At 40.0% G+C, this 27,814-nt stretch overlaps 2 protein-coding genes across 2 annotated transcripts in view; one reads left to right on the top strand and one right to left on the bottom strand.

Moving 5' to 3' along the window:
* Positions 1-17,370, bottom strand: part of LOC105009777 (NLR family CARD domain-containing protein 3-like) — a 31,363-nt gene extending 13,993 nt beyond the window's left edge. Inside the window, exons 1-6 of the mRNA XM_034295645.1 lie at positions 17,260-17,370; positions 13,865-14,005; positions 13,485-13,598; positions 12,616-12,722; positions 10,188-12,105; positions 8,009-8,182 (exon numbers count right to left, since the gene is read on the bottom strand). Coding sequence (XP_034151536.1) covers positions 8,009-8,182; positions 10,188-12,105; positions 12,616-12,722; positions 13,485-13,598; positions 13,865-13,983 — 2,432 coding nt within the window. The 5' untranslated portion in view covers positions 13,984-14,005; positions 17,260-17,370. The remainder of the gene's footprint in view (positions 1-8,008; positions 8,183-10,187; positions 12,106-12,615; positions 12,723-13,484; positions 13,599-13,864; positions 14,006-17,259) is intronic.
* Positions 17,371-20,286: 2,916 nt separating this feature from the next.
* LOC117595338 lies at positions 20,287-25,106 on the top strand. The gene has a single exon (XM_034295623.1). The coding sequence runs from the start codon at positions 20,380-20,382 to the stop codon at positions 23,176-23,178; it is 2,799 nt and encodes a 932-aa protein (XP_034151514.1). The 5' UTR covers positions 20,287-20,379; the 3' UTR covers positions 23,179-25,106.
* The last annotated feature ends 2,708 nt before the right edge of the window (positions 25,107-27,814 follow it).

Genomic DNA, 27,814 nt, shown 5'->3' with positions numbered 1-27,814 from the left:
TTAAATGAGAACAAATATTCCAAGGTTCATGATTACAGTGATTTTCCGGTCTCTACTGCCCCAACCCCATATGGGCGACATGCTCTTGCTCCCTCACTCTGTCCATTGCTAATCCCTGTAAATGCTACATTGCCTGTTGAGTAGTTCTCCCTGTGGGTGACATGGGGATAATAGGAAGATTTGGAGCTTACAAATAAATTGATAATAAATTGAATTGCTAATATGAAAAACACAATATTAACTTTTTGCCGGACTGCGTAAGTGGAGCATTTGCTCAATTCCTATGATTATTCCTAGGAAGTTAATAGATACTAGTAAGCCCATTACTGGCTAATACGCTGTTAAAACACCAGTAGCAAAAGCAATACAGTTCATAAACGTTATGGTGGAGGTAAACTAAATAAGAAACGTTAGTCAGTTCTCAATGGAGTCTAGCAACTACTGAAATGTTTAATGTCATGGCATAGTGGTTACAGACATGTCCTGAGTTTGACTCTATTGAGAGCAACAACATTTATTCATTATTTCTGGTAGATTGCACGATTCTCTCGCCTTTACACTTGATGAAAAAGTTAGTTATCGTCACCTTTATTGATTGTTATTGTATAAATATCATACATGAATTAAAGAAATGTACGTTGTTTTGCCATGAAAGAAAATTATACATTCTTATGCCATGAAATTACATAGCTTTAGCAGACTCGCTAGCAATTGCTCAATTCTAATGACTTATTCCAGTAAGTTAGTAGATACCGGTAAAGCTTATTCCCGGCTAATACGCTGTTAAAACGGCCAGTGGCAAACGCCATACATAGACGCTATTTGTGGTGGAGGTAAACTTAGTAAGAAACGTTAGTCAGTTTAACTGTATCAATGTCATTCATGAATGGCCAAATAACTACTAAAACGGGCAGTGGCAAAAGAGGATTTGTTCAGGATAGAGACAAGAGGCTCTACTGACAGCTGGCAAATGTAAAGCTCTGTGGTGTAGTGGTTAACGACAGAGCCTTTCACATGGGTGACCCGGGTTTGAATCTTGAGATGGCGACACTTTCTATTGCAGGCCGGCTGAACTAGGCTTGCCTGGTTTCTTGTTTATAGATTCTGGAATTTGTTTAATTTCATGTGTTCACATGACGACGACAAAGAGGCAACAGTGTTGACAGATAAGTAACGTTAAGCCTAGCTAGCAAGAAGGCTAACATTACCTGAATTACACAAAAGTAAATCGCAATGTATGCTTTAACACAGGGGTGGGCAATTCATTTTCACAAGGGGCCACATGAGAAACCTGAATTGTGTCAGAGGGCCACACCAACGAAAACTGAACTTAATTCTGCTCAACTTTCTTCCATTGTAAAATGCACTAAATTATATATTTTGAATAGCTGGTACTGATAATCAGAAGAATAAAACTATTCTGTAAATATTTATATTAGGTAATGTGAAATTGTGGTGTATAGGTCAAAAAAGAAAACAAAAGCAATTATTGAATCAGTGCAATTTTTTTTAACTTGTTAATCTCCACAAACAATGAAAAACAAAAAACAACTTAACAAGTTTATAGAAATACAGCAATACAACAAACAATAACTTGTAATGTTTTCCACCTCATTTTACCTCTTCAGTGAGAATATTCCAGTCTGTTCTGGGCTTGAACAAGGGCATTGTAATCTGTCTGAATGTCTGAGGTGGCTATGTGAAGGACAGCTGAGAGGTGGTCATCAGTGATAGAGGATCTGTGTTTGGATTTGTTGAACTTCATCACTGAGAATGTCTGATCACATACATAGGTAGATCCAAAGAGGACTAGAATCCTCTGAGCATGCCTCCTCAGGTGTGGAAAGTTCTCCTCTTTGAGGGAGGAGTAAAAGTCCAGCAGTGAGACTGACCTGAAGTGCTCTGCCAGAAGTGTGTCAGACTGCAAGTCAATGAGTTCCATCTGAACATCACTTGGTGCATTATCCACACTGCAGTTGAAGGGAGAAGAAACCATGTGCATTTCACTCTCAAGAGTTTTGAAATCACCTTGAAAACCTTGCATGCAGTGCTTCTAAGATGGTTGAGTACTTGTGGATGTGATCGACTGATCTTTTGGCTTCCTTTAGTGTTGGCAAGTGGGTCAGAATGTTGTCCTTCACTTGACTTGAGATAACCTGCAACTTTCTCATGAAAGCCTTCACTGCACTGTACATCTCATGCACAAAAAGGCCCTTGCACTGCAGTTTGACATTTAGTTGGTTCAGTAGTGCAGTCACATCCACAGCGAATCCGAGGTCTGCCACCCAGTCTTTATCTGAAAGCTCTGGGATGTTATGTCCTTTCTTAACACAGAAATCCGGAATCTGGTCTCTCAGGTCCCAGACACTTTTCAGTACTTTGCCAAGGCTGAGCCACCTGACAGTGCAGTGATAACTTATGTCACGATGTTCAATCTCATTTTCCTCCAGAAATGCAACAAATTGTCTGTGATTTAATGCTCTTGCTCGGATGAAGTTAACTGTTTTAATTACAGCATCAACAACATGGTTCAGTTTTAACACTGTCTTACATAACACTTCCTGATGTATAATACAATGCAAAAATGGCAATTTCTGCAAAGGGTTCATTTCTGTCACTTTATCCTGCATTCTCTTTAAAAGTCCAACATTTTTCCCAGTCAGATTTGGACAACCGTCTGTTGTCACACCTGCCAGCTTGTCTCATTTCAGTCCTAACATGTCCAAACATGCATTTACCTCTGTGAACAAGTCATTACCAGTGGTTGTCCCTTTCATTGACTGCATGGCTGCCAACTCCTCCGTGATTTGAAAGTTTGCATTTATCCCAAGTAAGAAGATGAGTAGCTGGGCGGTGTGACGTACATCACAGCTCTCATCCAAAGCCAGAGAAAAATAGTCAAAGTCGGCCGCTCTGTTCTTCAGCTGAAGCTCCAAGTTTGTCCTCAACCCGCCTCGTTACAGTTCGTCGGGAGAGTGACACGTTCTCAAATGCGGGCACAACAACGCAACAGAGTCCAATAAGCACTCCTTAATAAACTCTCCATCAGAAAATGCCTTACTTTTTCTGGCGATTTTGTGAGAAATTACATACCTTGTCCTGATGGCTGCATCTCTGGGGGTGTGAAGTTTTGTAAAAAGTCCTTGTTGGGTTTGCAGTTTTGCTAGCAACGCATCAGACTCCCACGCGCGCTCTTCATCAGACACATTTCTGTATTTATCCTCATGCTTGGTCGTTTAGTGGCGATTCAAATTATAATCCTTTAACACAGCGACCTGTGTACCACAGATTAAGCAAACGGCTTTACCTTTAATTTCGTTAAAGAAATACTTGGCAGTCCATGTCTTGTTGAAAACACGGCATTCGTTATCAACTTTTCTTTTCTTAGCGTGAGCCGACATCTTGAGGGTAACCTGGCTAGCGTCACTTGTCGCTGTTCACCTTCACTCTCAGCTCACGCACGCATATACGTCCATACGTAAGTAATACAAACGTAACGCTTTTCAAAATAAAATTTCCAAAGGCCGAGAACCAAAAACCGAAACACCGAAAGAAAAGATTGTGTCAATTATTCGGTGGCCGAATTTTATTGTTTAACACAGAATTTCTGTGTTAAGAAAAGACATAACATCCCAGAGCTTTCAGATAAAGACTGGGTGGCAGACCTCGGATTCGCTGTGGATGTGCCTGCACTACTGAACCAACTAAATGTCAAACTGCAGTGCAAGGGCCTTTTTGTGCATGAGATGTACAGTGCAGTGAAGGCTTTCATGAGAAAGTTGCAGGTTATCTCAAGCCAAGTGAAGGACAACATTCTGACCCACTTGCCAACACTAAAGGAAGCCAAAAGATCAGCCGATCACATCCACAAGTACTCAACCATCAAACAATAAATTGTTTGTTGTATTGCTGTATTTCTATAAACTTGTTAAGTTGTTTTTTGTGGAGATTAACAAGTTAAAAAAAAATTGCACTGATTCAATATTTGCTTTTGTTTTCTTTTTTGACCTATACACCACAATTTCACATTGCCTAATATAAATATTTACAGAATAGTTTTATTCTTCCGATTATCAGTACCAGCTATTCAAAATATATAATTTAGTGCATTTTACAATTATAATTTATGATTGGCCTCACGCGGGCAGGACAGGGACGTACAAAGGGCCGGATGTGGCCCGCGGGCCTTAGTTTGCCCACTTCTGCTTCAACATCACAATCCCCTGCGCCAATGAGTACAACCTAAATAAACAAATGTAGTGACTTATTTGTGTGCGGAGCAAGTCATTTTCGTTATTCACCACAAACGCTGCCATGTCGAGTGATACCCAACAATACAGGTGCTGGTCATATAATAAGAATATAATCAAAAAGTTGATTTATTTCAGTAATTCAATTCAAAAAGTGAAACTTTTTTTAAAAGTATACATTCATTCCACACAGACTGATATATTTCAAGTGTTTATTTCTTGTAATTTTGATGATTATAACTGACAACTAATGAAAACCCCAAATTCAGTATCTCAGAAAATTTGAATATTGTGAAAAGGTTCAATATTGAAGACACCTGGTGCCACACTCTAATCAGCTAATTAACCCAGAACACCTGCAAAGGCCTTTAAATGGTCTCTCAGTCTAGTTCTGTAGGCAACACAATTATGGGGAAGACTGCTGACTTGACAGCTGTCCAAAAGACGACCACTGACATCATGCACAAGAGGGCAAGACACAAAAGCTCATAGCTATAGAGGCTAGCTGTTCACAGAGCTCTGTGTCCAAGCACATTAATAGAGAGGCGAAGGGAAGGAAAAGATGTGGTAGAAAAAAGTGTACAAGCAATAGGGATAACCGCACCCTGGAGAGGATTGTGAAACAAAACCCATTCAAAAATGTGGGGGAGATTCACAAAGAGTGGACTGCAGCTGGAGTCAGTGCTTCAAGAATCACCACGCACAGACGTATGCAAAACATGGGTTTCAGCTGTCGCATTCCTTGTGTCAAGCCACTCTTGAACAAGACACAGCGTCAGAAGCGTCTCGCCTGGGCTAAAGACAAAAAGGACTGGACTGCTGCTGAGTGGTCCAAAGTTATGTTCTCTGATGAAAGTAAATTTTGCATTTCCTATGGAAATTAAGGCCCCAGAGTCTGGAGGAAGAGAGGAGAGGCACTGAATCCACACATTTGAAATATATCAGTCTGTGTACAATGAATGAATATAATATACACATTTCACTTTTTGAATGGAATTACTGAAATAAATCAACTTTTTGACGATATTCTAATTATATGACAGCACCTGTACTTCTCGGAGCTCTCAAAAAGCGTTCAGGTGTATTCTCCCACATGGAGGTCAGAGCTTTCCCACTTCCCAGTTGCTCATGAACGCACCTTCCAAAACTGAAAGGTTTGATTCAGTTAAGCACAAGCTAGCTTGCCTATCTCCATGTTGTCCGTTCTTGCGGTTGTTCTCAGTTGTGAACTACCAAAAAAATAAATAAAACACTTCTGAAAAACGACAATGATTTTCGGTGCTTCACGGCCAGAGTGAAATTCCTACGCTGTATGTAAAATATCATTAAATAAAGTTTGCCGTCTTTGGACAGTATATTTGACCTACCGTTCTAGTTACACACATGACGTCAACCTGCGCTCTTGTCAAGTTTGGACCTGGCCAAACTCGATAGCAGGACCATTTTCCACTAAAAACTTTTCCTGCTTGCTCTACTAATCGCCATGTTTAATTTGACTAATAATGTAACTGATGAATATGATGTTTAAAGTATGTAACAATTATGTGTTTTGTTTGTGTCGTCCTCTCCCTCTCTATTTTATCGGGACTTAAAACCCTCTAAGGTCTGTCACTGCCTTGACATTTTGGCCTCTCAAGAGATCATCCTTTATAGTAGAAGGAAGTGCTTTATATATGGGGATTCTGCAGACCCTCAGCTACATGGATGAATAGAAAACACATTTATATGAGTAATAATGTGAAATAGTGTGAATAAATATAAAAACGCAAGTTCCTATTTTGTGTTTTCTATTGAGAAGACAAAGTAAAATCCAATAGGTAGGTTGTTTTACAACATATTTGAATGCCCCCAGGGGTCAGAACAACTACAAGTTGTTCATTGTGTGAATTTTTATTTTATATTACATATTTTTTACTCTAGTCAATATATGTTTGTTTTTTTCCAGTAAGTGTAAAATATCAACCAAAATGTCAAAATGGGTCCCTGTATCAGTGCTGTTGAAAACTATTTACAAAAAGCCACCACTAGATGGCACTCAATCCTTTATTTTCAACTTTGAGAGTGGTTTTGTTATGGTTGCCTTCATTTTAAGGTTGCCTTTATTTCCAATGGAAATCTCTAGATGTGCCACATCTGAAAGCAGTTCCTTTCCAAATTGAGACAGAGTACCACACTCATAACATTTCCATGGTGTGTCCTGTCTTGAGGCCCCATCTGCCTTACACCTTTCATACTTCATCCGTCCAGCTGTAGCCTTCTTCCTTGGGTCCGCTTGGATGGAGACCGGAACAGGGATGCTCACAGCCTCAGGTGACACCCCAAACATTTCAGCCACAAGCTGCTCCACAAAGGCCTTGGGGCTGATGATGCTGTTGGTTGGAATGTTCTGAGGGGGTGATGGGTTGATCCCCTGCAGCTCTCTGGTGCTCTTGATCATGATGATGTAAACTGACAAACAGATTTAGAAAATAATTTGACATTATAACATTTCAGAAGTTTTACAACATTTATTACAACATGTACAGTTATTATTGTTGCCCAGAGAAATGACTACATGACTGACTGAAGTACAAGGGTCTTACATCCCCTCACTTATCTCACACCTTTGAAACTAGTCAAGCTATGACTTGTATGGAGTCACAGCCCTTCCCCCACTCAACGTTGACTGGAACCATTCCAAACTCAGCTAGGTGTGAATAACACACAGCCCATTCCTACTAGTCTACGTTTGTTTCACAATTCAATTCTTATACACGTTTCTTTTACAATTCCATTCAGAAAGGGAATAAACAATATATAGCAACAAAAACAAAATATCATATCCTTTTCTGTACATTCAAACATGACATTAGGCTACCTAAAGTAAGCTACCGTTTTATCAACTTAAAATATTTCATTTATTATAATGAAATTATTAAAAAAAACATGTAGGCTGCTGTACCTTATATATGTTGCAAAGTAAATTACTGTGAAATAAAATAACAACATTCTCATTTGCGCATTGAAAGAACTACTGTAGATGGAATGCGCCATGTCCCCATTTACTAAGGACAAATAGTTTTCTGCTCGGTAACGTTTACCCTTGTGCTTTTTATTATAAACTTCTGAAGCAAAGGCGCACATTTGACCACTGGCTACACCATATAGTAATTCCTCTGAAACAATGCAAAAGAATCCTAATTTATAATACGTTTTTTATCATAGTATAGAATTTATACTTACTCTTCAAATGGGTCGATTCCGTCCTGATAAATACTCTTCGTCCTCTGAATGAAAGTAATCTTCCGACCCATTTTCACTTTCCTCGCTCTCCAAAATCAACGCTGCAACTTATTTTGCTGTGAATCTTTGTTTGGCCATTTATTTTTTCTTCAAAATAAAATGTTTTTACTACTGGAAATAGATGCGTATTCAATGTAATCGTAGTGCAGTGTGATTTGGTCCGACTGTACATTGGGATTCGACTGAAAGCACGACCCACACCCCCGCTCTCTCTCTCGCTCGTTCACTCACTCACTTGCGCGCCATCTCTCTCTTTGGGGATGACACATTTACACATTTGGGTCTTGGTCTGGGTATCCAGGGTTTGGGTCTTGGTCTGGGTCTCCATTGTTGTGGTTTTAACTCCATCTCTGCTACTATCACACATTTTAGAACTGCAGTTCCAAATAAATCTCTATGAGACATCACCCCAAGTGAGCCTGACAGACCAAATCTGGGGTTCTGGTGTGAAAAATGCAAACCATTAGCCTACTCACCTCAGAATCTCCAGTCTACATTGTGGGTCCTTCATCAAAGCAGAGAGCTGCTCAACTCCTAAATCCTTCAGGTCATTGTTACTGAGATCCAGCTCTTTCAGGTGTGAGGGATTTGACTTCAGAACTGAGACCAGAGAAACACAGCCTTCCTCAGTGATTCCACAACCTGACAGTCTGGAGAGAGATTATCATGATGTCACAAACAGAAAAATAGTTCAGAGTTAAGAATAGCCTCTATAGATGACATCATTGTTTTGTACATTTTTAAAACTGACATTGCCAATACATGACACTGGAATTCATGATTTTCCAAATAGAAAATAATCAATGTTGTCCATTAATTTATATACTGTAAATGTAAGAACTCTGTGTGTGTGTGTGTGTGTGTGCGTGTTTGTGAGAGGAGAAGAGTAGCAGGAATGATGATGAACAGACACAGAGTGGTGGATCTACGGACATCAGAGAGTTGAAAAGAAGATTAGTTGGAATGGTTGATAAACCTGGAAAATGCAATGAAGTGCGACGAATATTAGACTAAGTCAACTTACCTAGTCAGATGTTTTCAGTTTTGGATGCTGATTACTTATCAAAACAGTGACACAATACACAGGTGAAAGAATGTAAAGTCCTTGAATATTTCAAATAGAGAAATAAACAGCAAAAGTTCCAAGCTAAGATTCCTCTTAAAACCTATTCACAAAGCTGCTAAGACCGACTTTTACTAAGACATGGGGAGAAATCTTAAGCTAAGAGAGAGGGCGGGGTTGGCCCCATTGCTATGGATGATGTCATGTTCCATGAATATGCTTACTTACTATGCCCACAGTGATTGGCTGATAGGGGATGGGTCTCTATCAGTGAATTCATCATAGCAATACTGTGGAAGGAGGTTTCATTTTGAAATGCCATATTGAAATAAAGATATTCAAAAATGCAAAATGTATGCTAATTATCACTGATTAAACATGAAACCAAGAATGATATAATGACTAGTCATGATATGTTAAGCTAATTGTCAGCCTTTTACATGTCTGGCTGCTGGTAAAGAAATGCACATTCATCTTCTGAGGGTGCAATACTTTGTGCAATAATGTGTCCCATCAATAGCACCAACTACACCAGGGAGTCCATCTATGGCCATTAACTCAGCAGTTTCTTTGTAGTTGGCAAACATCATGAGGAAACCAAATAATTTGTCAGACGATATGGGGTCGGGGGAGGGCATTTATTGTTAGATATAATATTCTACGTAGTTCGTCTGCTCTGCATAGCTGCATTTTCCCTGTGGCCAAGTAGTGTAGAGTTGTCACAACCTTGATCTCCAGTGATATCGGGTTGTTTCTGTTTGTTGGTGAAGTTGCTGCATCCCTGACAAGCTCTACTATGATCATAATGCCCTCGTGATTAAGATGATACCTTCTCAAAAGCTCAGTATCAATAATGCTTCTAAAATGTTGACCTGATTATGAGGCGGATTCCTGGCAGCAGCACTTTTATGATTGTTTGTGATTTGGTCTTAGTGACTTCACAGATTTAGGAGCTGATTTTAGCGCTAAAACATTTGTGAAATACTCTTAAAATTAGGACTGACAAGGCCATTGCTTTTAAGAGTTTCTCCTAAATCAGCAAGTTGGTAGCAAGTTTTAGCCTTAACATGTTTTGTGAATACAGCCCTTGTTGTATAGAGCTCCCCACAAGGTTAATGGCAGGTCCACACTATGGAAAATCTGATTTTCTAGGTTAGGGGTTAGGTTTGTGGTAAAAATTATGCATTTAGGTGCAGGAGCTAGGTTTAGTGTTAGGTATTAGAGAAAAGTTAAATTAAGGTATAAATGTTAGGTTATTGGGGTTAGTGTAAGAATAGAGTCAGGTTAGGAATAAGTTTAGGATTAGACAATAAGGAACATGGATTTCTGAGTTTCCAGTCGCTATATGGACATAAAGCAAAAATGTGTTCTTTACAGTAAATCCCACTGGATAAGAGCAACTCCTAGTGAAAATATTTTTGTAAAGAAATATGTGCATATGAACATAATTAACTGATAAAGTAGATCATTTCCCAGAAGCAATTAGATCTGAGGTCACAGCCATGCAGTCTGGAAACAGGAGATGATATATTAAATGTACAAAGCCTTCAGCTTAATAATACTGTATATATCAAAACATTACCAGAACTTACATTGCTCTCTTACAGGTTTTCACAACTGGCAGCAACCTCTGATAACCTTCCTTTGATGTATTGTATGTCTTCATGTCAAACTCCTCCAGTACCTCCTCTGACATCAGTAACAGGTAGGCCAGGGCTGAACATTGGTGAGGTTGTAGTTCTGTTTCTGAAAGAGTCCCTGATCGCAGGGAGGTCTGTATGTCTTCAACTAGAGAGTTGGCACCAAGTTCATTTAAACAGTGGAACAAGTTGATGGTCCTTTCTGGTGAGGATACCTTTTTGATCATCTCTGAAAGGTACTCTACTGTTCGCTTAACCGTTTCCTCATTTCTCAGTGTTGTACTTCCTGTCTGTGTCAGAAGGCCTCGTAAGAGATTCTGATTGGATTCCAGTGAGAGACCCAGAAGGAATCGGAGGAACAGGTCCAGGTGTCCATTCTCACTCTCCAAGGCTTGTTCTACTGCTCTGCTGTACAAGTCAGATAACTTGTCTGACTTTCTCACTTCAACATCATAATAATCTTCATCATAAATGTCTGAAGCATCATTATTATCATCATAAAAGGGGTATTGGTCATCATCACCATCATAATCATCATCATCATGTTGGAATGGGGACAGTGTGATTACTTTTGGGGGGAAGACATATTCCTCCTTCCCCAGACAAGATTCTAGAACATGTAATGCTGCTAGAAACTCCTGAATACTCAGATGAACAAAGCTAAAGACCTTCTCTTGGTAAAGCCCAGATTCTTCTTTAAAGATCTCTGTACACAGTGCTGAGTACTCTGATGCCTCTGAGACATCAATGTCACACTCTCTCAGGTCCTCCTCATAGAAGATCAGGTTGCCCTTCTGAAGCTGTTGGAAAGCCAGCTTTGACAACTTCAGGATCATGTCTTTGTCTGACTGAGACAGTTCTTTTGGATTTGTTTCTGTGGATTTGTAGTACTTTTTGTTTTTCATGCTGGTTTGGATGAGCAGGAAGTGTTCATACATCTGAGTCAGAGTTTTGGGGATTTCATCTTTCTCTGCTTCTTTCAGCATCGACTCAAGGACAGTGGCTGATATCCAACAGAAGACTGGTATGTGACACATGATGTGGAGGCTTCTGGATGTTTTTATGTGGTTGATTATTTTTTTTGCAAGATTCTGGTCAGAAATTTTCTTTCTGAAGTACTCCTCTTTCTGTGGCTCATTGAACCCTCGTATCTCTGTGACTTGGTCAACACACTCAGGAGGGATCCGATTGGCTGCTGCAGGTCGTGTGGTTATCCAGAGGAGAGCAGAGGGAAGCAGATTCCCCTCGATAAGGTTTGTCAGCAACACGTCCACTGAGGTGGGTTCTGTGACATCACAGCACTTCTTATTGTTTTTAAAGTCTAGAGGAAGTTGACACTCATCCAGACCATCAAAAATAAAAACGGTTTTGGTTAAACCATCTTCAATACTATCAATCTGTTTCAGTTCTCGAAAGTAGTTGGAAAGAAGTTGCATCAGACTATATTGATCCTTTTTCAGGTTTAGATCACGGAAAGGAAGAGGGAAAATTAAATGAACATCCTGATTTGCTTTTCCTTCTGCCCAGTCAAGGATGACCTTCTGCACAGAGACTGTTTTTCCAATGCCAGCGATTCCTTTAGTCAAGATTCTCCTGAAACCTTTATTCGGATGTTGTTTCATTGGCTTGAAGATGTTGTTGCATTTGATTGGTGTCTCTGGTGTGGTTTGTCTCTTGGATGCCATCTCAATCTGTCTGACCTCATGTTCTTTATTAACTCCTCTACTTCCACCCTCTGTGATGTAGAGCTCTGTGTAGATGTCCTTTAAGATAGTTTGGTTTTCATGCTGTCCATTTCCTTCATACAGCATTTGATACTTTTTTTTCAGTTTAGTCTTCATTTCTTGTTGGAGCCTCAGAAGACCTTGACCTATAGGAAAAAATTAGAATGATAGAAGTAGCAAAAAACTAGTCAAATAATCTTGTTTAAATTAATCTTGAATGTAACTGATAAATTGAAAAACCTCTTCGTTAATGTAATGAGGGAAAGTTTAAGGTGCAAGTCGACATGTGCAAATGAAATTCAGGAATATTCAGAGAGTTTGGCATTTAATTAAAATGTGGAGACAGTGCCAGTGTGGAGTCTCTGTTTACACAGAAACCTTTTTGTTCATTTTTGGATGAACAAAAGCTTCCATTTACACATTTTATTTAATACCCAGGTTCTATTTATATTTTTTTTGAGGGTCTTGGCGTATCAACCAGAGTACATCTGACAAATATAAACTTAAAATTAATTTCACTTTGATGGTAATTGTTATTTTTATGGGTGAAATATTGCATTATGAAGTACTTGGTATAGGTACAAGGTATCGGCAAATAATAGTTTACCACTTTTTTCAGACCAAGTATCAGTGCTTCCCTAAAAAAAAACACTTACTTTTTCTTGTTGGTGTGACATGAAATGAGTAACATCCTGGTGCTGCAGTTGAAGGATTAATGACATTGCTTCGTCCAGTTACAGGTGAGCATGAATCTGATGAGAAACTGACCAACAGATGAGCAATTGAAAAACTGTTCGGCTGAAGTGAAAGCATCAGGCAACATCAGTAGCAAATAAGTCTGGCAAAACAGCAGATATCATAATGTGGTTTGTATCTGAAAATATAAGTAATACATTATCATCACCACCAGAAGGTGGATGAGAACTGCATTAATACCACCAGAAGGTGGAGGGGACCTGTATCAACACCACCAGAGGGTGGAGGGGACCTGTATCAATACCACCAGAAGGTGGAGGGGACCTGTATCAATACCACCAGAGGGTGGAGGGGACCTGTATCAATACCACCAGAAGGTGGAGGGGACCTGTATCAATACGCCAGAGGGTGGAGGGGTCCTCTATCAATACCACCAGAAGGTGGAGGGGACCTCTATTAATACCACCAGAAGGTGGAGGGGACCTGTATCAATACCACCAGAAGGTGGAGCGGACCTGTATCAATACACCAGAGGGTGGAGGGGACCTCTATCAATACCACCAGAAGGTGGATGGGACCTCTATCAATACCACCAGAAGGTGGAGGGGACCTGTATCAATACCACCAGAATGTGGAGGGGACCTGTTTCAATACACCAGAGGGTGGATGGGACCTCTATCAACACCATGACTGCCAAGAGGAGATTTTGGTGCTTCAGTTGTTCACCTTGTTTATTAACCAACTTAACAGATGGTCCCTGACCAACCACTGTTGGGATTCTAACCAACCATAGTCCACACTAAGAGGACCTTGATCCTTCAGTTCTTACTGTAGTTCAGTAGAAATGTCTCCCTTCCTGAAGCTGTTAGGATGATCCATAGACCAGTCACTCTTCATAGACAGACAGCTGGGTACAGGGGAGTCTGGTCTCTTCTGATGAACCCTGATCAACCATAGTAACAACATTTAGCTACTTTCAGCTACGCAAGGTCAGGAGTCTTCATTTAAATAGATAGACGTGATGCACGTTAATACCAAGACTAGAACTATATCCTTCAGTTCTTACCTTAGAAAAAACGTTGATAACAAAAACATCTTTGATCAATGATTTGTTTTCCATTATGTAAAGTTAATTAACTAAGCATTTTTTGGTATTGATATTAAAACAATAACATTACTAACACTGCAAGACAAATGTAAATCTTTCACCCCACAGCATCAGTGTTTAGCTCTTTCTCCCCAGTTAGTGTAATGTTAGTGGCAGTGGTCCTATCCCCTCTCTCCACAGACAGACTCCATTTAGAAGCAGTGGTGACCTCATGATGCATTTTAACACTTCACAGAGAAAACCTGCCAAAAAAAAAGTTAAAGAGTCAAATTGATGCTTCAACCCATCACGTTAGGGTGAATTCTTCTTTACCCGTCATTATGTATGAAGGTGCATGGTGTCATATAATACCAGAATCATTCTTAACCATGTGAGTTAAGAATGACTCAGTAAGGCCAAGTCTGAATTTTTGTCTGTTACCACTGAAAACCTGAATGTGTTGCATTACTATTTTGCCTGGTAAGGGTAAATCTAATAAATGTGTATTGAAGGTCTCAGTTGCTGTATATTGTAAGTGACATTTGTTATTATTTTAATGAGCACTTTAAATCATCTGGTGAGGGGGAGATCCATCTCTTCTAAACAATCATTATTCCCATCTCAAAGCTGTCACTCCAGGCTAAAATACTGTAAACTAGGGGTGTGAGCTGTCTTTAAATGTCACCCGCGCCCCCGCGACAGCTATAAAAGAACAGATTGCATAAACATTTCTGAGAGACACAAATTATCAATGTCTGAAATGTTTCCACAGGACCACAAGGTCTGCTGGTATTCAGATCAATTACATATAGTATCCAAATGAAACTTTTACACCAGGAAGTGGAGACAGATACAGGAAATGTGGTAAGGGTTTCTATAACCAAACTCAAAGCACGTCAAAAAAAAAAGGGGGGTGTAAAGCCTCCAAAACAGAACACGCGGACGAAGCCGGAACGATACAATACACATATGCATGGAATAGTTGTACTCAATGCATGGTGACATGGAAATAATAACCAACACGGCACTGGGGAAACAGGGCCATAAATACGCATAATAATCAGTGAGAATCACACAGGTGTGGGTGACAATATGGGGAAAGTCCGGTGTGAAGGTGATTAGCTGGAACAGTGGTACCTAGAAGACTGGTGATGTAGACCTCCGGAGCTGGTGCAATGGAGGGAGTCGTGACACACTAGCCATTTAGTTTTTTGCTGAAATACATTGTGCGCAACAGAACATTTACAGAATTAAAGTGTACTATTATGAATCCCAAAACAAGTGTCTCTCTCTTACTCTTTTAAAATAAAAACCCATATGTATTAGGCTACATAGTACTGCCATTTTTGTGTTTTGGATGGACAGGACAGAGTGGACTTCAACTTCTTTATTTGGATAGAATTTAAGTTATTAAAATTAGATCAGTGTCTAACACAAACTATCAGACAGGTATACTTTTGGCCAACCTTGACCAATAATAACATTATTCTGATAGATTTTACACCCATTGTATCTCTAAAAATATGAATGAAAAGATGTTTTGAGGGCTTTACAAAACATCCTGGGGGAGCACGCCAAGACCCTCATAAAAGAGTCTTAGCCCCCCAATCCATGAATCTCTAGTGACATCCGTGCTGAACACACTGTTATTTACTGTGGTGCCTCAACTTTCTCAAAAGCTTTTCAGGGTTTGCAGGCTGTAACTTCATATATCTATAGATTTAAATTACGACGGTCTCTCTTTTAAATTGCATTTTCAGCTTGTAGCTGGGGGGTGTTACATCTTCGTGTCAAGTGTTCTGAAAGACTTGTGGGTAGTTTTGCAAAACTCTGGTGAAGTGCCCAGGACTTCCAGAAATCACAGCAGAAGTTTAGTTTTCTATTTTGAAAGTCTAGGAGTTTTCTTGAAGTTAGGAATGCTTTTAACCATGACTTTCTGGCCACTGTGCTAGGATTTCAATCAGACAGAGCAGTGTGTTCTGAAGGCATATGAAATGAATAACCCACAAGCTGGGGTGTTACAACACTTCAAAATAAGAATTTATGAATGTCAAGTATTCACAGCTTAATATCTTATAACAGTTGACAAGGAATTAACAACAGAAATAAATTACATTAATTGTTTTCAATAACCATGTTTCTGTCACTAACAAATACAGTCATGGGTGGTAACTCTAGAGTTCACCTGAAAGGGCAATGCATATTGGGACATTATATTGTAGGTGTGGCAATGGTATATTACTTAAACCCTGTTTAAGTAGTATCAACTGAAAATATTTAAATAAATAACATTTATTTTCAGACAACGTGATACACGTAATTAATTAATTAAAGAGTACATTTCTTTCTCTTATTTGTATACAAACATTAAGGTAGAAGACTTCAGAATTTCATGTTGTCCTGACATAAATAGATTGAGTTGGACCTTGTACATAATATATTTTAGTAACATAATCAACAAAATAACATGTTAAATATTAAATAGCTAATGAGGTATAGGATACATGATAAAATAACTTTGAAGCTAAAAAAGTAATTTATATTAAATTAGTTTAGGCATATTATGTTAAATTAATTGTTTGAAATTGTGTTGAATTTACCTGATTTCATTATGTGTGCTCGAGTAAAATAAATTACTTAAATGTAGTTAAGAATAATTATTAATCGTATGTATTTAATTTGTGTGGCACCAAAGTACACATTTGAATCAAGTAAAATCAAAGACCCTTTTGTTTCAGTGTAGATATACCAAGTATAAAGCGGGACTGACTGAATAGCCAATAGAAAGGAGATATAGAAAAAGGTATGTTTGGCCGGTCAATACGTCATTCCAAAAGTATTACAGACTACGGAAATGTAATAAATTATAAAATTAAATGGCACTCTCTTGGAATTATTATTAAAAACTGTAAACCCTCCCCAAAACTGAAAAAAGCATGGCATCTCCCATTTCCTTCGGTGTCTCATCATGTTAAATTCTGATCCCTCCCTAAGCTATGAGAATTACAAAGGGGGCCTGAAACATTAGCGTAGCTACTACTTAAAGGCATAGACCACCCAAAAATCAACCACATTTGTCAGCTGTTTTCTTAAATTGTTGGACACAGACCTAGATGCTGTTTGGTAGTAACACATCTGCCTACCTCTTTGGTATGTTGATAGTGTTTTTGGTTCTGGTATTGTGTGGGTCTTGCTGAAAGTTTTGCTCTAGGATACTTAGTTGGTAACCCTTGACTACAAAAGTAGTGTGTTTCGTGCCCAATGAGCTGGTGTAATGGATTGGATTTATCACCATCTACAGACCGCAGATATGTTTAATAAGCAAGATACTGTAAGGGTTGTAAGACCTCCGTTCACGGAAAGCATGCCTCTGCAGTATACTGCATTTACACCCTGGATAATAAAATGATTAATTTCCGCATGGTCGGAAGCTGTTTTTCTTTTGTGAACGGTACAGTAATTAACTATTTTAACAATTTAAATGTCTTTGTTTAATTATTAAAATGTACTAACTCACCTCTAATCGACATGAGTGTGGAGAAATATTAGCTTCAGTTGATCTTTTCAGTCTTCTGTTCTGTCACACAAAAACCATTCAAACAGAAACACTTCCAGTTTCAGTGTATCATGTTGCATACAGGAAGTCTGGCTGACACCTGACTCTGACGTCAGCCAGGCAGAAGGCGAACCACATTTAAAAAAAAATATGGATTTAGAAATCATGCCTAAATAATTGGAGGAGTAACATGTGTCACTTTCCTAAATAAAATGTCCATTGTACTCTTCCGTTCACTTGTGGACGTTACAATACAATTAATATAATACATGTTTTTATATTAACATCATTTAAGTTTAAGACTGTGAGGAAGTTAGTTTTAGATTGTACATTTGACAGACATTCGGCTCTTCAAATCTCAATAGCTCTTTAACAAAGAATTAATTTCATCCAAGATTGCTCTTATTGTGATTACAAAAGTGTGTAAGATGTTGCACAATCCATATTTACCCATATTTTAATATTTTCAAGCATAACATTTCCGAGAACTAACCATTGTGTTTTGGAGCTGAAACCGAGATGACGGGTGCTGGTTGTGGGCCCTTTCAGATTGTATACAAATGCAGCCTTCTAACTTCAAATTTCAATAGCACTGTAGGAGCCATTTATGCTTATTATTGGGCTTTTATTTTGTTTTGTTTGGACACCGGGTGACAGTGATTTAGATGCACCCTTGGTTGTATATAGGGGGCAGGAAGTAGTAGACAGGTAGGAGGAGCGCAAACAGTTCTCACCAGACCACGGACAACAGAGCACCACGGATTTGAGTCAAGAGAATAAGTCAACCGGTATGTTCATCCGTTTTGTACTATTTACTACAATAAACCACCACCAACTTCAACTGCAATATTCTCTGCAAGGTCTTTGTGTGTCTGTGTCAAAACATCACTCCTACCTGTCTTGAATGGTAAAGCTAAAGGTACAGCAAGCAAAGATTGCCATTACAAAAGTGAGGTTCTATGAGTGAATATTGAGCCTGTAAAAGTATTGGAACTAGATAAAGATTGTTTGCATGTAAAAACTGATTTTCTTTCATCAAACTGAACGCCGCCATTCCCAACAAGACGAAACATTGACGCCACCTGTGCGAGCTGATTGATGAAGATTGGAAACCCCGAGAGACAACGCGCAGGCAGTGGGGTATGTGCATCATTAAGCTTTATTGGAAAAGCTATGAAACAGTGACCAGAAACTGCTACACTAATGAATTTCGTTGACTGAAGCCTATACTGCCACAATATCAGCTGTTTGAAACATTCTGTTAGACGTGTGGGTTTACTGGATCACGCTAAAAGTGAAACAAATGTCTACTGTCATATCTGATGTTCGGTCACAAGATGGCGATGTTGCACAGGATTCTGAAAAGGGGGAAAAAAGGGTTATTAAACACACTGCTAAAGGTTTGGAAATGTTCATTGAAAACTGTCAGAAAACTAGAAACTTGAAATGCAAACAAGCTAGAAAATCAATAGAGTTGCTGAAAGAGCTCATGGAATCTAAGGAGAAAGGAAATGAAGTGCAATCTAACTTGGTTAAATTAATCAACATCTGTGATGAAGCCAAAAGCAATCATGAGTCACTGATGAAGTTACCACTGCCTGAAAATGAACTAGAAAGGCAAAATCACTGGTTTCAACAACAAATTGAAACTTTTGATGGTTTTATACAGGATGTAAATGCGTGGTTAACAGAGGTTGCATTGCATAAACCACACACCATTGCTCTGCAGAAAAGGCATGACCTTGAGGCACAGGAAGAACAACTGAAAAGGAAGAAAGAACAACTGGAATTAGAGACTGAACAGGCAGCAGCCAATGCAAAAATCAATGTACTTGAATCAAGAAACAGCTCGAGTATCTGACGGGATGAACTCGTATTTGAGAAAAGGAACTGCTCAAAAGAAACCTTCATTCAAATTAAATTCACATGCAAACACCTATCTACCTGATCAAGTGCAACAAAGACTGAATGTATGGATGGGAACTGAATCTTCTTCCCAGCAACAGTTTGTTCGACCAAAGGAAAGAGCTGACGGACCATCTGTTAGAGCTCAGGATATGAGCAACCTGTATTTAACGATGGTAATCAAGGTGATATCTATCACATAATTCAGAGGCCAAGTGACATCACAGCTCTTCTCGCTCAACAGAATCTCTCTTCTACTTTACCACCAAGAGACATTCCTATTTATGATGGTGATCCATTGCAATATGGAGTTTTCATCAGGGCATTCGAGAGAGGAGTGAAAAGAAAGACAGATGACTACAGTGACTGCCTGCGTCCTAGAGCAATACACCAGAGGACATCCAAAAGATTTAGTTCACAGCTGCCAACATCTGTCTCCAGCTGAGGGCTATAAAAGAGCAAAAGATCTGCTTAAAGAACATTTTGGTAATGAACATAAGATTGCCACAGCATACATGGACAAAGCATTTGCCTGGCCAGTGATCAAGCCAGAGGATGTGAAAGCATTGCAAGCGTTTTCATTATTCCTGAGAGGTTGTTGCAACGCTATGGAACAGCTCACCTATATGGAGGAGTTGAATGTTGCTTCCAGTGTGAAGACCATTCTTCTGAAACTGCCTTACAAGCTCAGAGAAGAGTGGAGGAATAGGGCATGTCAGCTCCAAGAACAACATGGACGTCGAGCTAGTTTCTCTGACTTGGTAGACTTCAAGGAGAGACAAGTGAAGATATTGTCGAATCCACTTTTTGGAAACATCCAGGATGTTAAGACAACTGCACCTGTCAAAGGTGCAACCTTTTTCAAAGCAAGAGAAAAGCCAAGACCGAGAGGAAGCAGTTTTGCAACTACTGTAACACCTGTAGAAATGCCAAAACCAAGAAAAAATGACAACAAATGGAATGAAGAATGTGCCACTAATTCCCAAAATTCCTGTTTGTTCTGTGATAGAGATGGTCACACTGGTGCGGTGTCCACAAATCAGGAAAAAGATGCACAGGGAAAAATAGACTTCTTAAAGAAAAGGGGAACCTGTGACCAGTCATCATATCTCAGGTTTAGAGATATCAAGTCTGGACAAAAATTATTTCATACAACTGTCCAATGTATTTACACATATGACCATGCCTGTTTCCAAGCTCAACATTCCAAGACAAAAAGACCTGACTCAATGGCCTTACTTGAAGGATGTCAAGATTCATGAAATAGACGCTGGCATTGACCTGCTCATCGGCACAAATGCTTCTAAGGTATTGGAACCTTGGGAGGTGGTCAATAGCCAAGGGGATGGACCATACGCTGTGAGGACCCTACTGGGGTGGGTCATCTATGGGCCCTTGAGAGTAGACAACGACGTCAGGGATGAGAATGGCTGCCCTGTTGCTGCTGTCAATCGAATGTCTATTGTGAATCTAGAGGAGCTACTGGTTAAACAATACAATCATGATTTCAATGAGGTAACCAGCAAGGAAACAGAGGAAATGTCCAGAGAAGAGAGACAATTCTTGGATATTGTGAATAACTCAATAAAAATTACAGATGGTCACCACTGTCTAGACTTACCTTTGAAGCAAGAAAATCCCAGCATGCCAAATAACCATTGCATAGCAGAGCAGCGCATCCAAAGCCTGAAACGCAGGTTTGGTAAACATGAGGTTTTTCACAATGAATATACAACTTTTCTCAAAGAAATGATTGACAACGGCTATGCTGAAAGGATACCAGTAGATCAACTGAATCGTAATGATGGGGGACTCTGGTATATCCCACATCACGGGGTGTATCACCCGAGGAAAGGAGCCTTAAGAGTGGTCTTCGACTGCGGTGCTGTCTTTAAGGGAACATCGCTCAATGAACAATTGCTACAGGGTCCAGATCTTACCAACTCACTCATCGGAGTACTCATCAGATTCAGACAAGAGCCAGTTGCCCTGATGGCTGACATCAAAGCAATGTTTCACCAGGTCAAAGTGTCAGAAGATCATATTGACTATCTGCGATTCCTATGGTGGCCTGATGGTGATGTGCAGCAGGATCTTGTTGAATACCGGATGAAAGTACACCTCTTTGGAGCAGTGTCATCACCGAGTTGTGCAAACTTTGCACTAAGACGGACAGCTGAAGATAACAAAGCTCACTTTCCAGCAGAGGTTACAGACACCGTAAAGAACAACTTTTACGTAGATGATTGCTTAAAATCCATCTCCACAGAACAGGACGCTGTTCTTATGGTAAAAGACCTGACTGCTCTCTGCAAGAAGGGAGGTTTCATGCTGTCAAAGTGGATCAGCAACAGCCGTAAAGTATTGGCATCCATTCCACAAGAAGCCAGGACCAAAGAGACAAAAGAGTTGGACTTGGACAGGGACAACCTGCCAATGGAAAGAGCGCTAGGATTGCACTGGTGCGTTGAAACAGATGTGTTCATGTTCAGAATTACTGCACAGCCACGAGCATACACCAGACGCGGGATCTTGTCCGTAGTTGGCTCTGTATACGACCCTTTAGGATTTCTAGCACCATTTATTCTGCCAGCCAAACTGATTATGCAGGAACTCTGTAGAAAAAACCTTGGATGGGATGAAAACATACCCCAAACTATTTCTCAGCAGTGGACCGGATGGTTGGCAGATCTGAACAAGATGACAGAGTTTAGAGTGGACCGTTGCATGAAGCCCACAAGCTTTGGTCAAATCAGAAATGCACAATTGCACCACTTCTCAGACACCAGCGAGAGTGGATACGGTACGGTGTCATATCTTAGACAGGAAAACAACGACAAAGAGGTGCATGTTGCTTTCATGATAGGTAAAGCAAGAGTATCACCATTAAAGCAAGTAACGATCCCCAGACTGGAGCTCACAGCTGCAGTTCTAGCCGTCAAAGTTGACAGAATGCTTCGGAGGGAATTACAGCTTCAGCTGAACAAATCCATCTTTTGGACTGATAGCACAACAGTGCTGAAATACATCAACAACGAAACCAAACGTTTCAGAACATTTGTAGCAAATAGGATCTCCTTTGTAAGGGATTCTACTGATGTGTCACAATGGGGATATGTTAGCACAAAGGAAAATCCGGCAGATGAAGCCTCTAGGGGGCTAACAGCAAACCGCTTCTTAAGCTGCAAAAGATGGATCAAGGGACCAGAGTTTCTCTGTCAGCCAGACAGAGAATGGCAGAAACTTCATTTGGAAACTGCAATCTCTGCAAATGATCCGGAAGTCAAGCAAGACCTCACAAGCAACCTCATTGTTAAAGGTCCATTGAATCCCACCAGCTCTCTGATAAGTTATTTCTCTTCATGGAGAAGTCTGATGACAACTGTAGCTTGGCTACTTAAAGTAAAAACAACTATCTTACTGCTGACTAGAAAAAGAAAGGAGATTCAGACTGCTGCGAGTAACTTTAAAGATGAGTCAAGCCAATTGAAGGAGATACAAGCTTTTAAAGCAACACTCCAAAGACGGTGTTCAAATCCTGAGGATCTGAACCGAGCAGAACGTGCAGTTATTTCTTTCAGTCAAAGACAAAGCTTTGAAGAAGAACTATCTACGCTAAAGGCTGGTAAAAGTGGTGTTAAAAGAAGCAGTCGTCTGTATAAACTGGACCCGGTGTTGGATGATGGACTTCTGCGAGTAGGTGGTCGCCTGAGTAGACTAGCTATGCCTGAAGAGGCTAAGCATCCAGTTATTCTCTCGAAAGACTTGCACATATCAACGCTATTGCTAAGACATATCCATGAACAACTTGGCCACGGAGGAAGAAATCATATGCTATCTCAACTCCGTAAAAAATACTGGATTATCAAAGCCAACTCTGCAGCAAGAAGGATCATAACATACTGTGTTGTGTGCAAACGACATCGGGGAAGAGAAAATGGCAGACTTACCCCTGGAAAAGATTCTACCAGATAAGCCTCCATTTACAAATGTAGGAGTAGACCACTTCGGTCCTATAGAGATCAAGAGAGGACGAAGTCTTGTTAAAAGATATGGCATAATCTTCACCTGCATGGCAAGCAGGGCAGTATATATCTTGAAGTTGCACATACTCTTGATACAGACTCCTGCATCCATGCATTATGAAGATTTATTTGTCGACGAGGTCAAGTGTTGTCTTTAGGATCAGACAGGGGCACAAATTTTATTGGAGTTGAAAGATTTGAGGGAAGCACTCAACGCCTTAAATCAGGACAAAATCCAGACTGCTATGCTTCAGAAGGGAATAAAATGGTGACGTTACTTCTCAGAGCTCTCAAAAAGTATTCAGGTATATTCTCCGGTAATCTGCAACTCGAAGGTCGGAATGTTCCCACTTCCCAGTTGCTAATGAACTATCTTTCCAAAACGGAGAGGTTTGATACATTAAATAGGTCAGCTATCTATCGATCGATAACTAGCTGGCTTGCTTACCTGCATGTAGTCCATTCTTGTGGTTCTAAAAAATCTTACAAACAAAAAACCGACTGCTGACCACACGATATTCCAATGTTAAGTAGCATAGTGGTTAGAGATGAAGACTGCCAAGTAGTCGAACTGGGTTCGATTCTCACCACGAGATCCAAAGAAATTCAGGAACCAATGAGAAAGAAAGTAATAGAGATCTATCAGTCTGGAAAAGGTAATAAAGCCATTCCTAAAGCTTTGGGACTCCAGTGAACCACAGTGAGATCCATTATCCACAAATGGCGAAAACATGGAACAGTGGTGAACCTTCCCAGGACTGATCAAAATTACCCCAAGAGCGTAGCGACGACTCATCCAAGAACATAAAGGCTTGTCTAATTTTTTCCTTGATGATCTGCAAGACTTTTGGGAAAGTACTCTGTGGACTGACAAGACAAAAGTTTAACTTTTTGGAAGGTGTGTGTCCCATTACATCTGGCGTAAAAGTAACACCGCAATTCAGAAAAAAAACATCATACCAACAGTAAAATATGGTGGTGGAAGTGTGATGGTCTGGGCCTGTTTTGCTGCTTTAGGACCTGGAACCAAGATAAATAGAACCATGAATTCTGCTGTCTACCAAAAAATTGAAGGAGAATGTCCGGCCACAAGCTGAAGTGAACTTGGGTTCTGCAGCACGACAATGATCCAAAACACACCAGCAAGTCCAAGTGGTGGACGAAAAACAAGACTTTGGAGTAGCCTAGTCAAAGTCCTGACCTAAATCCTATTGAGATGCTTTGGCATGACCTTAAAAAGGCAGTTCATGCTCGAAAACCCTCCAATGTGGCTGAATTACAACAATTCTGCAAAGATGAGTGGGCCAAAATTCCTCCACAGCGCTGTAAAAGACTCATTGCAAGTTATCGCAAACGCTTGATTGCAGTTGTTGCTGTTAAGGGTGGCCCAACCAGTTAACCCTTAACCGGTACAAAAACTTAGCTAACTGTAACTTCCATAAAACACGAAATGCACCACTTGAGGTAATGTGTGACCATTGAAGCTTGGTAAAAAAGGGCACAAATTATTTTAATTGTTTTCACTTCTACAGGTTTCTCCAAAAGAGTGGTAGAAGTCTATGTGGGGCTCTTCTTCGTAATCAACGTCTTTATTTCTCTGACCTTTAGTTGTTTTGTAGTGCTGTGCTTCCAAGGTTACATGTTTTCGGAGTGAGTATATATTTTTTAATTATATTTACTGAGGCATCCATTTTGGCCTCATTCAACAACAAAATTAGTCAACAATTAAAGATGCTTTAGATATTACTTCTGTGTTCTGGTTTTAATAGGACAACACATGCATAAGGCATTATACCATCTCACCAGTGTAGAATTGTATGAATGTGTTAGAAATCGGCGGTTTCGTATAGTGGTCAAATAATGTAGAACCCGTATCAAATCGAGGGAGAAGTTTGGTCACGTTTATTGGAAAAGTGCAGCACAGATGTCATACTGTGAACGTTCCATTATCTTCTCACTGTAATGTTGACTACCAGCTAGCCTATACATTAAGGGTGTTTCTAACTAAGACCATGTCTTTAGAAGTCAACCCCCATGCCATATGGCCATCGTAAACATTCCTGTCATTAGAGAACAACCTACAGAGAGATAATCTAAACAGAAAGGTTTCTGTTGTTCTCATTATCTAGGCACATACACTTCCAATGAAATGTACATTCATATTGTACGTGTTAATGCTCAGATTCCACAAATGTATGCTTGTTATGTTTAGATTACAGAACAGAATACCTGTTTATCCGTGCACAGGAGGTCACGTTCTGTCAAAGCACAGCAGTAATTAGCCAATGTGCTTACAGTGCTGTGTTGTGTATTCTGGACTGCAATGATGTCTGTAACATAGAGGTATGACTGGAAGATTCTTTGAGATTGAGTTTGTAAGATCAAGTCTGTAACATCATGAACCATAGACTATGGAATGCTGCAATAAATAATTGAATTACTCGCACCCTTGACGACCGGGAACGCAATCATTATTTCAATACTATATGAACGCTTAAATTCTTACACCCCAAACATTTTTTGCGTAATATCAGGGAAATTTCTTGAACTGATGTATATTTAGTCCTATACATGTATAAATGGGTTACCAGTTAAAAGTACTGAGTCCCCATGTTTAGATAAGAAAAGGAATGTAGGAGAGGGGCATCTGGTATTTGTTTATGGTCCTCATTAATTGGTATCAGTAGATCATTGGGTTCTCCATCAATCTGTCTCTCTTTAAATGATTGGTATATCTGTCCTTTGTCCAGATGCTGTGTCCCTTTAGAGTTGAAAAGTTACCCACAGGTCCTTAGTATTGACAGAACAAAGGGAATGTGTATTATTGACATAGGACAGCGGAGCAGTATCTTACCCCACCCCTTTTAACTGTAATAAATACTGACTGTTTATGTATTTACCTCAGAGATTCCTCAGTGTTATTCTGTAAGCTTTTGACGTGTCTCTCTATTTTAAAATAAACTGCTAATTATGCCAAGAGAATTTTGTCTCTGTACTTCTTTAAGAGTTCCTACCGCTGGAATTACAATCACAGAAATCACCTAAACTCTCTTGTTCAAGACACTGGCACCCATCATCGTTTGTCCAGGCTGTATAGTTAATTTTTACCAAAAAAGCAAGAAACAAATGCTAGCATTAAAATAGTCCACCTTTCACCATAAAGTCCTTAGCTAGACTCAACCTTGATAATAAATTATTGGATTTAGCTTACCTGGATTCTCTGAAGTTTCTGATGTCCCTTTAATCCAGTGTGTAATATAAATTCACACATAGATAGGCAGGTGATCACGCATTGGGCCTGTTTGAGAGATAAGCCTAAAGTAGCCGACTGTAGACACAAGCCAGCGAGTCTGTAGACACAAGCCAGCGAGTCTGTAGACACAAGCCAGCGAGTCTGTAGACACAAGCCAGCGAGTCTGTAGACACAAGCCAGCGAGTCTGTAGACACAAGCCAGCGAGTCTGTAGACACAAGCCAGCGAGTCTGTAGACACAAGCCAGCGAGTCTGTAGACACAAGCCAGCGAGTCTGTAGACACAAGCCAGCGAGTCTGTAGACACAAGCCAGCGAGTCTGAGGAGGTCCTTAAACGCAGACTACAAGTCGGACAACTTCTGCTGTTTGTAGGACTGCCGATGAAGTGGACGTTATCGAAATTCCAGTTTTCCTACAGTAAGTGGGATCCTCATGGTCCAAGTAGGTATTCTGCTATTTATTAAATTAGATAAAAATGTAGGCATATTTCACAAAGTTAGTAATACCCCCAAAACAGTTAACAATGCCATTTTTAATGATCTCATGGTTCTTGTCATGAAGTCGCAAAGGTCATGCATTCATAAGTCGGACAATTTGTATCCCCATAATGCAACACATTTTATAAGTCAGGTGACTAGTGTTGATCAACATCAAAAAAATCTGATCCACTTGAACGTGCCCAATGTGAGAACAGAATGAGTGTAAACAAATTCCTAATCAAGGGTAGGTAGTCGAATTGTAGAGACACCCAAATAATCACTATTAATATGGCACACCTGTTTTGTAGAGGAGGACGTATGACGACCTGAATGTTGCTCTTTGAAACACAGTTGGGGTGGGTTATAAGTGTACTGGTAAAGACATACAAAACATCTAAGCCTGCATGCTTTCCTAAGTGGTGGGGTAGTAGTTTAAAATCCTATATGTGCTAAGTGGTTCTGGTCCCTCTGGCATGGGACTTTATCCCTCTTAAAAATCATTAGTAGAATTGAATCCCATGCAACACATTGACCCTCCTACTGGTCAGAGTGAGGTGTTAGTCCCAGGGACCATGTAATCTAGACCCTCCTACCGGTCAGAGTGAGGTGTTAGTCCCAGGGACCATGTAATCTAGACCCTCCTACCGGTCAGAGTGAGGTGTTAGTCCCAGGGACCATGTAATCTAGACCCTCCTACCGGTCAGAGTGAGGTGTTAGTCCCAGGGACCATGTAATCTAGACCCTCCTACCGGTCAGAGTGAGGTGTTAGTCCCAGGGACCATGTAATCTAGACCCTCCTACCGGTCAGAGTGAGGTGTTAGTCCCAGGGACCATGTAATCTAGACCCTCCTACCG

This window comes from Esox lucius, chromosome 11 (genome assembly GCF_011004845.1).
Source record: "Esox lucius isolate fEsoLuc1 chromosome 11, fEsoLuc1.pri, whole genome shotgun sequence".
NCBI classification, from domain to species: domain Eukaryota; kingdom Metazoa; phylum Chordata; class Actinopteri; order Esociformes; family Esocidae; genus Esox; species Esox lucius.
The sequence above is the reverse complement of the archived record's forward strand: the minus strand, read 5'-3'. Positions and strand labels throughout refer to the sequence as shown.

What these genes read in the sequence shown, in the direction of transcription:
- LOC117595338 (XM_034295623.1), top strand. Translation starts at nt 20,380, where the DNA reads ATGACCATGCCTGTTTCCAAGCTCAACATTCCAAGACAAAAAGACCTG.